The 14,132-nt window shown below is 46.7% G+C and overlaps 2 protein-coding genes and 2 long non-coding RNA genes across 4 annotated transcripts; 2 read left to right on the top strand and 2 right to left on the bottom strand.

The window, feature by feature from the left end:
• Nucleotides 1-97: 97 nt before the first annotated feature.
• On the bottom strand, nt 98-2,831 carry LOC120673622 (magnesium transporter MRS2-E-like). Its single transcript, XM_039954568.1, has 6 exons — nt 2,344-2,831; nt 2,031-2,201; nt 1,774-1,902; nt 1,500-1,645; nt 1,162-1,300; nt 98-807 (listed from the first exon to the last, which is right to left on the bottom strand). Exons 1-6 carry the CDS (start codon nt 2,674-2,676, stop codon nt 502-504), a joined length of 1,224 nt encoding a protein of 407 aa, XP_039810502.1. The 5' UTR covers nt 2,677-2,831; the 3' UTR covers nt 98-501.
• Nucleotides 2,832-4,332: 1,501 nt separating this feature from the next.
• On the bottom strand, nt 4,333-6,667 carry LOC120676691. Its single transcript, XR_005675959.1, has 3 exons — nt 6,172-6,667; nt 5,363-6,094; nt 4,333-4,777 (listed from the first exon to the last, which is right to left on the bottom strand). It is a non-coding gene; the product is annotated as an uncharacterized LOC120676691 (long non-coding RNA).
• Nucleotides 4,774-6,167, top strand: LOC120676692. The gene is made up of 2 exons (XR_005675960.1): nt 4,774-5,254; nt 5,412-6,167. It is a non-coding gene; the product is annotated as an uncharacterized LOC120676692 (long non-coding RNA).
• Nucleotides 6,668-6,811: 144 nt separating the features above from the next.
• On the top strand, nt 6,812-13,764 carry LOC120676690. Its single transcript, XM_039958018.1, has 12 exons — nt 6,812-6,894; nt 8,178-8,401; nt 8,516-8,762; nt 9,440-9,587; nt 9,799-9,903; nt 9,980-10,137; nt 10,529-10,697; nt 10,826-10,962; nt 11,398-12,085; nt 12,387-12,499; nt 12,825-13,080; nt 13,180-13,764. The coding sequence occupies exons 2-12, from the start codon at nt 8,278-8,280 to the stop codon at nt 13,501-13,503; spliced, it is 2,469 nt and encodes an 822-aa protein (XP_039813952.1). The 5' UTR covers nt 6,812-6,894; nt 8,178-8,277; the 3' UTR covers nt 13,504-13,764.
• The last annotated feature ends 368 nt before the right edge of the window (nt 13,765-14,132 follow it).

Raw genomic sequence — 14,132 nt, 5'->3', positions numbered from 1 at the left:
GCGCGGCAGATGCGTTGTCTCCTTGCTACTGGACATGAAAGCTAGTTCAATAATAGCGTTAGCACAATCACTCGGAACAAAGTATTAGCACAAGGTGTGAACCACATATTAAAGGGCAACTGATTCAATACTATTGTTTGGCACAGAATTGGTCGACACTACTCAAATTCTTGGAGCTGGACTGTGGGAAGGTGTGTTTTGGCTGAAAACTTTTGTTATGACATACTATGTTTAAAACACTTCACTGTATGCTACGAACTTGAAATCCTAGATCTGGATTGTTAGACAGGCCCTTGACTCAAAACATTTATTCAGGAAAACGAAAGGCAGCCTACTATAAGCTAGGACAAAGAAAAAGGACAGCCTAGACGAAAAACTAGGATCAACGTGCTAAATCTAGAAGAGCAACAAGGGCACAATCATCTCAATTATTGCATCACACGCAACCGTGCCGTGCGGGTGAGGCCTGAGCTCGCATCGCGACACTTGAGAAGAGCACCATCAGTGGAGGATTTTGCTCCTCTTCCCCGCGTAGATCGCTAGGAGATATATCGCAAGGCACCCGGCCACCGTGCCGCAGGTGGTCTCCCAAAACTTCATGTTCTTGTTCCTTGCCTCCTCATCGGTCTCCGGATCTTTCATGAGTTCGATGTGGATGTTCATGCCGAACAAGCTCACGACCACGATGCCTGCGGTGACCACTACGGTCGCTGTTGACAGCAGGACGCCCATTTGCAGCAGCTGGTTCTGCTTCTCGTCCAGCATTATGTTGATGTAATCCTCGGTGTCGTCCACGTATTCTCGGAGCTGTGGGCACAATAGGCACAATATAGGTTACAAAAATCATGCACGGAACTGTATTTGGACTAAGCTATTCAGGATTATAGCGTAAGTTTCAGTGACTGGTCCAGCAGGAACTTTGGAATTTCTCAGGGTATTGCATCCATTTATCTTCAAGTTTACGTAATTGACAGTATGATCCAACACCTTGTGTTTGTAATGTCAAAGACAAAGTGCAGCACGTCAAACTGAAACAGTCATTGTTATTTCCATCATTACTTTATTCCTAGTAAGACATATGTTTCGTCTGTACTACTACAGCAACCTATCATGAAGATGATAAGTTAGGCCAAGCTGCGAATAAAGAGATATGAAACATACATTGTACAATTTGTTCAGCGTGCCATCAACCTGCACAAAGTAGGCTTCAACAAGCATTTCCAACTCTTCAATATCAGGCTTAACATAGGCAGAACTTTCGCGGCCAGTGTCTGTCTCGTCGTCACGATCTTCTTCCTCCCTGAATACAGTCATACAAGTCAAGATTAAAAGGGAAATCATGTGTGCGCTACAGGACGTGAAGTATTTTCTTTTAATCAATACGTCTGCCAACACACGACTCTGTTCGCAAAACAAATCTTCCAATATTTTTTAAGGAGTTTGCTTAATGTTCTCATCCTAGCAACCACAGAAGTACAGAGTTGAATCAGACTACATACTTCTCGTCGTGATCAGTGGATGCATCCTTATTTGAATCCACCCTGCTCAACGTCTCGGTGAATCCTTGGAACGCAAGTTTTCTTGTCAGATACATCTCAGACATATCCATGTCATCGTCCAGCAAGTGCTCGAGTTCATCCCTGACCTATGAAAGAACAAGCCACATGGCAAAAAAAAAAAAAAAAAAAAAGAAAAAAACAGATCGCCAAATGATCAAATGTAACAGCAGCCACTTCAAACGTTTCAACCAAGAACAGGATCCCTGCGTCCTACCTTCTGCACGCGCCCTGACAGCGCGACCAGCCGGTTCTTGATGTGCCTGACGTGCTCCAAGTTTAGCCTGCTAACCTTGGAAGTCAGCTCATCCAAGGCCGGGTACGCTTCCTTCTCAAGAGCCAACGTCTACGATGAATAGTGAACCCATTTTTAAATAATTGCAGAGATGTCCCATGAATTCATTGTCAGCAACAAATAGGTTGCAACAGTTCCATAGTGACTTTTTGAAAGAGATGTCGGGTTTAGCGATGTACCTCAGATTTCAAGCATTTGCATGTGTGCTCGAGGCAGACCTCGAGCACCTTGAGCTCGAAGGGCAGGGTCTTGTTACTCCCCGCCCCACAGAGAGCCACTGTTGGCCCGTTACCCTCGCCCTGCTCCGGCTCGTTGCTACGATCTGTCGCTGAACCCGTGCTGGAGACGTCCTTCACAGGAGCAGCCGGCAGTTTTGGAGAAACATCACGAAGAGTTCATCAGCTTAACTGTAAGCTCCTTGAGGAAGAACTAATATTAGCAGAACACAGAGCAAACTCGGCTGCGCCTGCTGGAAGGAAGAAAGGCACGTACCGGAGACGCGACGCGGGCGTGGAGGTCCTTGTGGAAGGGTCCCAGGAGCGGGTTGCTGGAGTCCAGGACGAGCGCCTCGGTGGCCGTGACGATGGCCTTGACGTGCTCGAGGTTGACGACGACGGCGCGCTCGCGGACCAGGATGGTGGAGGGGGAGGCGAGGTCCGGGTCGAGCACGCGGAGGTCGCGCGTGGGCACCCCCGTCATCTCCATTATCCGGTGCTTCCCCAGCTCCGCCTCGCGGGGCTCCCCCGCCGCCGGCACCACCAGCCACTTCCGGCTCGGCGCCGCGCCCTTCCGCCGCGTCGCCGGTGGCGGCTGCTTGCGCTCCATGGTCCCCCGCGGGCTGCCTCGCGCGTGCCTGGCCTAGGGCTCCGCGCTCCGCGGGACCGCACCTGCACAAGCCGCCCGCCGCGGAATCAGCCGATCACTATCAGCGGAGGCTTCGCTCGCGCAGTTCGTTACTAGTAGTTCGTTGGGGCCTTGGGGGCGTGGAGGGTTGGGTTGGGTTGGATCGCGCTCGCGAGCTGAGGACCCCGCGCCGCGCGGACGCGGTGCCACCTGGCGCGCCGCGCGCGGGCGCGGAGGCAGCCGGTGGCGGCTCGGGAAGTTGGGTCCCGTCGGGCGCCGCGGTTTGGTTCAGGACTCAGATCGGTCGGCGTCCCGGTGGCTGGGTCATGAGTGTGACCGGCGGCGTCCCCGTGGCTGCGACGTTGCGCGCACGGGCAACATCGCGTCGGACGCCCTCAAATTCCCGTGCGTGGGTTATCTGGTGACCGCGAGCATTGTGACTTGTGGTGGATTGAGTTCTGAGCGCGGGTTGAAATATTGGCGTGGGATGGCGCGCTACCGCGGGTGAGCTTTTGTTTTTATCGGAACGTCGTCGCTGTACCGGGTGACTTTACGCCGTGAGGTGATTTGGATCTATTGGAAATTTGGAATCTGTTGTACGTATTATTATTTAATAAAATTTTCTGACTATTTGCGATAGTGACAACAGTCGTTAGAACTGTAGGAGCCAGGAGGACGACCGAAGCTACCACTCCTCTAGTCCTCTCTCTCTCCCTCCCCCCTCTGCAATGGGCGTGAGTAAACACTGTTGTTATTCAACTGCGTGATCTGACCCATACGTTGGCCTGATCTTTTGAACGCAACTAGTGGAGATATTAGTACTTCTTCCATCAAACAGTGATGTCATTTATTTTCCTTTAAAAAATAATACATATTTTTCTTTTGCTTATGTAAACAATAATGTCAATTATTATCCTTTCAAAATAAATAATAATGTGAATTATGGGTGAATGTATGTGCAAATAAAAATCAAGTGTGTGTTAAAAAAATAATATGCGGGTACAAGAGGTGGATAAAGGAAATTGCTGGTGTCAAAAGTATTAGATTTTCGGTGAAAAATATTGACGAAACCAATCCTCACGTCTCTTTCGTCAAATCTTTTAGCCTGGCAAGCGGAGCGTCTGTGAGAGGTAAGGTAGGTCAATCTTGATAAGAAAGCGTTTCAATTGTTTCAACATTTTATAGATAGATTCATCGAGTTAGGGCAAGATTTGGCTCAACGCTCCGTTCCGAAGATGCTGGGAATTAGAGAAGTTTCTTTTCTTTTTCGTTTTTGTAGCCTTTTAGCAGCAACTACGTGCTATCATTGGGCCTTATTCAGTTCAACGGAATGTTAAACCTTTTTCGTCTGGGCTTTAAGCCTTTTAGCAGCAGCTGCTGCTGCTGGGCTCTGTATTGGGCCTACGTGCTATTATGCTAAATTTCGAAGCTAGCCCAGCTCAGAAAACGGCCGGCGCTCGCTACACAAAAAGTCACAAATAGTAGGCCACTAGAAACTTCAGGCGCGGCCTTGCCGCGCCTCCAACTAGAGTCAACTAACTAATGGGGGCTAGTATGTTTCTTCAAAGCCATGTTGGTTTTTCATCTTATGGGCTATCACTGCACCGTCGAACATCAACAAATCAATAGATTGAAGTATACCAAAGATGAAAAGTAGGTCATCAACATTATAAATCCAACTTGAGTACATAAATATTTTATTTTTACACAGGATATTAAAGGGTGATAAGTTGAAATTCTGTTTCCACTTATCACCCTTTATTATCCTTTGTGAAAAAAAATCTATTAGCTGTCATATGAAATATGATATGTAGACGACAAATTAACACCACACCATAAACTTAAACATCCAAGGTATTCCCTACTTGAGACTGGCACTTCGATGGAGTCGCATATTTGTTCTGTTATCTTAGCATGAGGCTCCCAAATTGTCGGTCCAACTTTTGCTCTTTTCTTCTGCACATGAACTCCAACATCTTTCTAGTGTCTGCATTATTATATAGCTATTGATAGAGAAAACCTCTATTATCCAGAAGAATCTCATTTTGCTGGAAGTTTAAGGAGCATCTAACAGAGGACTCCCCTGTTTGAAATGGAAAATTAAGGGAATTGAAATAAGTTTCAAACGTGAATCAAGGATAGCCAATTGGTTTAGAGATTGTCTTATCTGAAACGTAAATGAGTGTGTCAAAATGTACTACAACTGAAGAATAATGAATTTTTGTACACCATAAGACAAGATTGTCTTATCTTTGTACACTCAGGACACGGAAGCATAGCTTCTCACAAAACGACTTTGTTGGGTCTGCAAGTTCAAGAGTCAAGCTGGATAATCTCTAGTGAAAGATTGCAGAATGCATTCAAATTATATGGCAGCTATAACGAGCCTAACTTTCTGATGTCGTCTGCTAACATTTAACTTGTCAAAGCTCCTAATAAACTTCTTCTATCTATCATTTTTTGAAAGGTTCTCCTACCTATTTGATAGTTCTTCTGTACAACATTATGGCAAGAGCAAACTTGCATGCACCAAGAATCTGGTTGCAGTTCATCACTCTAGGTAATCTTTGCATATAGAATTCCTGAGAACTCATTTGCCCCCCCCCCCCCCTTTTTTTTTTACTTTGAACTGAACTAAGTGCAAGAATCGATTAATTTGATTGGTTACCTGATCCTTTGCAAAGATTTAATTACTCATGGTTGAGGATTCTGTCCAGGATCTTACGATCGCGGAAGGTAGAATTACGTGTTCTTGAGAATTTCAACATGTTTCTCCCAAGCTTGCCGCCTTCGTTCTCCTAGATGCTAGGTGACTCCACAGATACAGTACCGGCTCATTTGGTACAGTGACATGCTCATGGTAATGTCATTGGTGTCTTAGATTGCTGAATTACAGTGAACTGCAGTAGCCTGCTTTCCTTGTTGCCTGGCAGCTCATGATATTGCGGTCGAAGTGCTAGTCAACAGGCTGTCCCTCTTGGCTCTAGTGTCGGCTTGCAGTTGCCGTTTCACACCATTGTAAACTGCACAAATAGAGTTAATCACATCGCGGTTTAATTTTCTCGCAAGTACAAACATGGAATTGACAACACTTGATGCATGGTATTGCGTGAACAGGACTGTGCAGCTTGCTGTGTAAGGCGCTGGATATTTTGTCGAATACTTTGCAAGCAGCAGAGACGATGCGTCTATGTTTGCGCTTCCAATTGCTCGCCAACTTGGCGATGGATGGTGCCGGCAGTAGAGGCAGGGCAAACAATCGGTAAGCAGCACTTGCTATGGTGTCCGAGAAGGCAAGACGGAGGAGGCTGATCCTCTGATAAGCGATTTGGAGCTGGACTTTGATGTAGCACTACTAGCACATAATCAGGCTAGCTTGCACTTGTTGCGCATAAATACACTGCAAGGAACATCGGGTACGAGAATCAGTAACTTCAGGCTTCATAAGAAAATCATCGAGCATATGTTGTGCATCACCTGTGTTGACATCAACTCAACCGGGTGCAGCGCTTGCCTGCACGCGTGAGGACTAATTGATGGCGCACCAGTGAGTCAGTGACCAGGCACCTCTGCCGCGGGGTGATTTCTCCACTCTTCCTTTGTGTCGCTCCCAGCCGCCATCTCCTTGCCCGTCGTCTAGACTGTCGCGGAAGATGGAGTACCCCAACTGCGCGCCGGCGAGTAGAAACGCTAGTTGTCGGGATTCTTCGAATCGAATCCAACCTGTGCGGCGTTGGAACACAGCTTCATCGCCGATGGAGATGCCACGGAGATGATGAGGGAAGGAAACGAGTAGAGAGGAGGAAAGCTGTCGCGCTACCGGCACGGAACCAGGGAACGACCGGAGACGAAGCCACGAGCCCACGAGGGAGAGGGGTGGCGGGGAAGAAACATCTCGGGCTGCCTGCGGCTAGCGGCGCTAGAAGGCAACGACCGAACACGGAGCTTCGAGAGGCTGAGACCCGCCCGCGCTGCTTTGGCCGTAGATGGATGATCCAAAGGTCGAGATTTGTAGGTGACGTGGCCCAATGAGAGGCGTGAGCCAAGGTCAGGTTTCGTCTTTTAAAGATTTCCCATCTCGTTGATAGGGCCCACACGCGCACCCAAATTAGTACAACTGGGCACATGGTTCGTCCTGCTCTCTTGTTCTCATCACTCTTCTCTCTCCCTTCTCCCCGAACGGTAGCGAAGCCAAACATGAAAAACAAGGGTTTTTTTTATTCCTGCCATTACAATTCTTCAACTTTAGAGAAATGTTATTACAATTCAGCTATTTTGAAACTTGCCATTATAATTCTTCATACATCCGAACCTTGCCATTTTATACGTCTTCTACGTGCTTGGGCCCGCTATCAGGATGTATATGTGTACGTATATTCTGTAGGGACGAAAACACTACTGCTTCACTCCCTCCACTCAATGACGTGCGGGCCCCGCTGGTCAGGTTCTTCTTCAACCAGAGCTCCCCTGCTCGAGCGGAGCGGCAAGGACAGGGGCCAGGGGCGGAGCCAGGATTGAAACATAGAGGGGGTAATTTACTAATGCCGACAATTAGAAGGGGCCACACCTTACTAATGAGCAACATTAGCAATGAGATTATGGGATTTTATGTGTAGTTACACCAACATTAGGGGGCCATGGCCCCTGCCCGCCCCCTTGTCTCCGCCCCTGACAGGGGCGGAGGGCCGGCGAGCTCGGCAACAGAGCGCGACGGGAGAGAGGAGGCGTGGCCGAGGAGGAAGAGGATGGCCGGCGCGAGGGGCGAGGCGGGGCACGACCGGCGCGAGGTAGGGGATGCCGGCGCGGGGGAGGAGCAACAGCTTGGAAGCGAGGCAGGGCGGAGGTGCGGAGCCCGGAGCCCCGGAGTAGGGGCGGAGCCGTGACGCAGTTGGACGAGGAGGCCCGTGCGGCATCCGGCTCGCCCGGCGGCGGGAGCGGCGGCCAGGCATGAGCAGGGGAGGGCGCTAGCGGCCGGCAAGCGGTGGCGTGAACGACGGCCTGCACGTGCGGCGGCGGGAGCGGCAGCCGGGCGGGGAGCAGGGGACGGCTCGAGATTCCTCCTCCCTCGCCGGCGCATGCGGCGGCGGCAACTCCGGCGCGGGGCCATGGCGGCGGGAGCAGGGTGGGTCGGTGAGGAACCAGCGGCGGTGCCACCCCCTCCTCCCTCGCCGCGGAGCTTGTGCGGCAGCCCTCCTCTGGCTCCCTGCGGCGGCGCGAGGTCGTGCTCCCACCAGGACGGAGGTTGAAGAAGAACCTTACGAGTGGGGCCCGCACGTCATTGAGTGGAGGGAGTGAAGCAGCAGTAGTGTTTACGAAATATACGTACACATATACGGTCTGATAGCGGGCCCAAGCACGTAGAAGACGTATAAAATGACAAGGTTTGGATGTATGAAAAATTATAATGACAAATTTTAAAATAGCTGAATTGTAATGACATTTCTCCAAAGTTGAAGAATTGTAATGGTAGGAATAAAAAAAACATAAACAAACAAGCAGACCCAATGAAATCGACGGAAGGTTCACGGGACGCAGCTCCCCACCACTAACCGCACCCGATCGACGCCACCGCCCCGCCCCGCTATGCTGCAGCTCCAGCCCCCTCGCTTCCTGCCCCTCCCGCGCCGCCGCCTCGCCGGCCGCCGGCGTCGGGCCCGGCCAGCGCTCGCCCTCAATTCCAAGTGGAACCTCCCCGACGTCAACACAGGTGAACGCTTGCCCCCGCTAGCCCGCTACCTGGAGCCCATACCACGCTGGGGCGCCGGGTGCTTCTGTTTTCTGTCGCTGATCTCCGCGGCCACGGCGTGTGCTTCCTCTGCAGATGCGGTGCGGGAGCGGGTGCGGTCGTGGATGTCCGTGGCGCGGGGCGCGATCGCCGATGCGACGCACGTGGCGCGGGAGAGGGCGAGTCACAAGGAGGACCCGGAGGCTGGGAAGAAGAAGCAGCGGAAGGAGGTGGCGGTGGAGGAGCAGGCTTTCGTTGCCGTGCCGGAGGTCACCGTGGAGCCGCTGGTGGATCAGGGCTGGCTCTCGCTGGACGCCATCGTCTCCATCGAGCAGTTCGCCAGGTGAGGTCAAGTGGGCTCATCTGTGCCTGCGGGTCTACGGCATTGACTAGAGCTACTAGACAAACAAGCTTAATCAGACACTGTCTCATGAATCATTGGGGCCACCTGATTGGGGCTAATAAGTTATCTACTATTTGTCGTGATTTACCCATTTCTATTTGGTCGAGAGTTGTTGGATCCTTGATGACAATGTGGTACGACTTGTAGCTGTGGGCCAATTTGGTGTTAAATCAGCCAGTAGATTGTGGTAGGTCCCTGTGGTGCTATCTAGTGAACAAGGGTTAGCAGTATGAAGTAGCTTTAACCTTTCGCTCTTGAGGTACTTTATGTAGATGAATTTGTGTTGGGCTGATTAATCCGGCATGTTCAAGAGGCCAAACATTTCATTTTTATCACATATGGCCATATCATTTTATCACATTTCATTTTACATTTACAATGCCACTTGGGTATTGAATAATTGGTTAATTCAGCATGTTTAAGTGACCAAACAACAACATCAAACAACACTTTTTAGTTCCAAGCAAGTTTGGGTACGTAGAGTTGAAGCCCAACATGAACCAAGTAAAGCAGCATGTTTAAGAGAGCATATGTGCGAATCAGGTCTTTTGAATAGGCCAGAGCTAAAGCATCTTTCCATTGGTTTGATCTTCATTCAGACATGATTTTTCTGTTAGATTGAATGGGTTTACAGGGAGACAGGTGCAGAGAATATTTGAAGCACTTGCTCCCAAACATCTGCACAATGATGCTCGAAGCCTGGTTGAGTATAGTTGCTTCCGGTACTTGTCACGAGATAACTCTGACCTCCATTCAAACTTGAAGGTAAAATTAGTTGCTGATTGAGCACTTTTTTGTGGAAGACTGTAATCTGGTTCCATTTTATGTCTGATAAGTTCGCATATAATAAAAGCCACTTACGATTGGCTTGTAACAAACCATAATGATGCTCTCTGCTGATTTTGCACTCACCTAGCTTAGTTAAACTTTCCATATGTGCTTCTACTTTAATTTTATAGTTTTGAAATGTCTGCAGGAGCTTGCCTTTCAAAAGCTTGTCTTTGTGACTATGCTTGCTTGGGAAGATCCATATAAAGAAGACGACAGTCCACTTTCCTCACTAGACAACTATTCTGTACTGGTGATGACTTATTCCTCTTTCTCTCTCTTTACTGGAGTAAATAATGGATTCTGAATTAGATATTTTAAAATGTTAGGGAAGACTTGTTGGAGAAGATGCCTTTGTCCGAATTGCTCCTGCTGTTGCAGGTGTTGCTGATGTTTCAACAGCTCACTATCTCTTTAGGGCTCTTGTTGGTGCAGAAAAGGGACTTTCATTTGATCTGTGGACAACATATCTTGCTGAACTTTTGAAGTAAGGCTGCCTCAGCATATATTAATACGAAAACTGGAGCATTTATCTATCATAATGGGAGATTTATTTCAGTTTAGGATAGGATACTGACCATATCATCTATTTCTTCACGTCCATCCATAGCTACACCTGTAACTTAGACCAAAAGAAATGTTGATCATTCAGAGATTAGTATATGTTGGTTCTTATGTGACTTAATTTTGTCATGACATCATCTTAGCAATATATTATGGCTCCTTTAATTTTGCTAGATAAGATCAGTTGTTTAGGTTTATACAGTTCCGCCACCTAATTGTAATGTGAATTCATCTCTACTCTATCTTCATGTTAAACTTTTGTGCTGAATGTTGGAATTCTGTTCGTTAATAACAGTGTTATGTGCAATCAATAGGGTTCATCATGGCAGGCACAGGCAGACACATCAAATGGGAGATAACTTTTTGTCTGACGAGCAAGTTCTATGCATAGGCTCTAGTAAAAAAAGACCTGTTCTAAAATGGGAGGATAATATTGCATGGCCTGGCAACCTTACTTTAACAGACAAAGCTCTATATTTTGAGGTGGGTCTTTGTGCCTGAAATTTCTGTATTTGGTGTGATATTTTTGTACTAGCATTTCTTTGATCTCTCTATGCGATTTAAGATTTGAGAGCAACCTCAAGTTCTCCACCTCTTATTGTTACTGGCAGGCCATTGGACTGTCAGGTACCAAGAAACCAATGAGGCTTGACCTTACGGATCAGAATTCAAGGGTTGAAAAGGCGAAGGTTGGACCATTTGGGTCAAAACTGTTTGACTCTGCTGTCACAGTTTCTTCTGGTTCAACGTAAGTACCCATTCATTTACTACTCTTGGAATGCAATTTTCCGTGCACATGTAGCTTGATAGTAGAATCATAGGGCCCCGGTATGCGCCTAGTGAAGTACTGGTTGCTTCTATACATGCTTGCTTTTTGGTGCTGGTAAGTCATAAAACAATGTCTGTAAAGGAAAACATGTTTAACTTTATCATGTGTGTATATGAGGAATCCTATGAAATCAGAAGTGGCAATCACTTCACAAGACCAGAGGTCGCCTTAGTACTTGTTGGGATGAATTTTATGTGATCTTTTAGACTTTTACCTGTTCAGGTAAGATGTGTTGATAATTTCACCGTGTGAGCAAGCACCTTAAGTAGTTTCAGTTAGTTCTACAGAGTGTTGTATAATATCACGTGCTTAGTATGATCTCAACTCTGAAGCTAACTAGTTTACTGCTAGCAGATCAGATGAATGGACCTTAGAATTTGTTGATTTTAGCGGGGAGACAAGACGAGATGTATGGCTTGCCTTCATCAGTGAAATTATTTCAGTTTATCGATTCATTCGTGAATATGGTCCAGGTGATAATGATCCAGCAATTCATGATGTGTATGGTGCCCACAAAGGCAAGAAAAGAGCTGTTAGCAGCGCAACAAACTGTATTGCAAGGCTTCAATCTCTGCAGTTCATACGGAGATTATACGAGGAACCAGCTAAGCTAGTGCAGTTCTATTATTTGTCCAATGCACCATTTGGTGATGTTGTTCTTCAGACACTAGCAGTGAAATTTTGGGGTGGGCCTTTAATCACAAAGGCAAAATCTTCAAATCACATGTCACCTCAATGGCAAAGATCTTCAGAGGACCCATCTAGCGGTGTTGCACATGTTTATGACGTAGATGGTAGTGTGTACTTACGCAAGTGGATGACCTCTCCCAGCTGGGCATCCAGCCATTCAGCCAACTTTTGGAAAAATTCTTCTGTCAAGCATGGTGTAATATTGAGTAAATCTTTAGTTGTAGCTGATAAAAACCTTGTAGAAAAGGCAATGGTTAACTGTAAAGAGAAGAGCAAAGTAGTTGAAAGGACACAGGCAACAATAGTTGCTGCTACAATTGAAGGTATTCCAAGCAACATTGACCTCTTCAAGGTATTTGGCTTTCACCTAGTTGTGTAGTGTACAAAAACCATATGATTCTTTGAAAAGGTCTCCTAACATATCTCACATCTTTTTCATGCTGCGTAACTATATGTGAAGAATTCAAACTTGTTTAGTTGATTTCTGAAACATATTTTTTTATTTTATCACTGATAATCAGTTGAAACACCTATTAATTTTCCTTGTTAAGGAAAAAAATGTCCCTCTGCATCCTACAAGTGATTTCTTGTTTTTTACAGATATCGAAACATGCTATACTATTTTTTAACATTTCCCTTTTTTCTTGAATCAGGAACTTATGCTCCCTTTTGCAATTATGGCTGAAAATTTCAAGAAACTGCAACGCTGGGAGAACCCACGTTCAACCACTTGTTGTCTATTATTAATTTATACTGTTATTTTCAGGTAAGACTTTGTTATGTGTTTTTTTTTCTTGGTCACTACTAATAATCAAATATTGATTCATCATGGGTATATCAAATATTAATTCATGACAATCATGGCTCTATTACAATGACTTGAAGGCAATGAAATATCATTTCCTTATCTTTCATAATATTCCTATTCTAGACATATGGAGAGTGTGTTTTCGTTTGTTAAAAGAAGTTGTGAGCAAATCATATTTTTCGCATATTCTATGGTCATTTTCTCAATTATGTTGTCATGCCTTTTAAGACCATACTAGAATGGGATCGTTCTCTTCACATCTATACCTTACTTCAACTTGTAGGAACATGCTTTCTTATGTATTACCATTCACCTTGATGATGATGGCCCTTTCCATGCTTGCCGTGAAAGGGCTGAAAGAACAAGGACGGCTAGGTAGATCTTTCGGCAAAGTAACAATTAGGGATCAACCGCCTTCAAACACAATTCAGAAGATCCTAGCCCTTAAAGAGGCAATGGCATCAGTGGAAAATTATCTCCAGAACCTGAATGTCTCTCTGCTGAAAATCCGCACAATCTTTTTAGCTGGCCAACCTGAGGTAAGATAAAATGAATTCTGTTAGTGGTACATTTGTGACAAGCTGTGAGATAATGGATACATTGGTATGCTGCCTTAAGTATTTGTTCTCATATGGCAGGTGACGACACAGGTGGCGCTTGTTCTCCTAGCATCCTCAGCTGTTCTTCTTGTATTTCCTTTCAAATATGTTCTTGGATTCTTTACGTTTGATCTCTTCACAAGGGACCTAGAATTCCGGAGGGAAATGGTGAGAGCCTTCATGGACTTCTTGAAGGAACGGTGGGAATCAATACATGCTGCCCCTGTGGTCGTGTTGCCATATGAGGGCGCCGAAAGCAGCCCCAAGACACTCCCTGCAAAAGCTTCGGGGCAATCTGAACCCCAGACTGTGCAGCGTGGTGGAAGTTATGTCACTTCAAAGAACGGTATCAGCAGTTCATGATCCGTTCAGCTTCGAGCATCGTGTTGTTTGTTATGTACAGTTAGAACGTGTACAGAATATTTGAGAGGTCAGATTAGGCGTAGTCCGTACCAAATGGTGGATTCTGCAGGAGCTCTTGGAGCAATATTTTACTACGTCGGTAGGATTAAGAAATTTTGTCCAATTGCGCTCTCCATTCTTCCAGTTGATGGCCTGATACTTTTGTAATGTCACGTTTGACACTTTACAATTCATGTTCATGATCTGTTTGGAACGGCCGCAGGATTCAGGGGGAGAATTCAGAAATGCATTGCAAGTTGTATAAGCGACCGCGGAGCTTATACGAGGCATGTGATTGGTTGCGTTTTCCTCGGGAACTGATGGAAGGACCCAGCTGCATGCGGTTCTATTGTTTCTATATCTTGGTGGGTCCATCCCGGGTCAACCAAAACTTGCCTCAACGTGGGGATTTTTGCCTGGCGCGGAGGGCTTCCCTCTCTCTGTTTTCGAAAGGTTCCAGGCAATTTTCTCTGGCACGGAGTCCTTCCCTCTCTTCGTTTGGAAAGGGTTCCAGACATCTTGAAGAAGTAGCAATGGTGGCAAGCTCGCTGCGGCGTTCCATTCTTGTTTGGTGCAACCAGTGGGGGCGG

Source organism: Panicum virgatum, chromosome 5N (assembly GCF_016808335.1).
Source record: "Panicum virgatum strain AP13 chromosome 5N, P.virgatum_v5, whole genome shotgun sequence".
Lineage (NCBI taxonomy): Eukaryota > Viridiplantae > Streptophyta > Magnoliopsida > Poales > Poaceae > Panicum > Panicum virgatum.
Note: the sequence above shows the minus strand (reverse complement) of the source record. Positions and strands in the feature narration are given on the sequence as shown.

Bases quoted from the DNA above. Each gene is read 5' to 3' on its own strand.
- LOC120673622 (XM_039954568.1), bottom strand. From the start codon at position 2,676: ATGGAGCGCAAGCAGCCGCCACCGGCGACGCGGCGGAAGGGCGCGGCG. The intron at 1,301-1,499 runs GTATGTAGTCTG...GACTGTATTCAG, and splicing joins TCCACTGATCACGACGAGAA to GGAGGAAGAAGATCGTGACG. The intron at 808-1,161 runs GTATGTTTCATA...TTGTGCCCACAG, and splicing joins CGCTGAACAAATTGTACAAT to CTCCGAGAATACGTGGACGA.
- LOC120676690 (XM_039958018.1), top strand. From the start codon at position 8,278: ATGCTGCAGCTCCAGCCCCCTCGCTTCCTGCCCCTCCCGCGCCGCCGC. The intron at 9,588-9,798 runs GTAAAATTAGTT...AAATGTCTGCAG, and splicing joins ACCTCCATTCAAACTTGAAG to GAGCTTGCCTTTCAAAAGCT. The intron at 10,963-11,397 runs GTAAGTACCCAT...TACTGCTAGCAG, and splicing joins ACAGTTTCTTCTGGTTCAAC to ATCAGATGAATGGACCTTAG.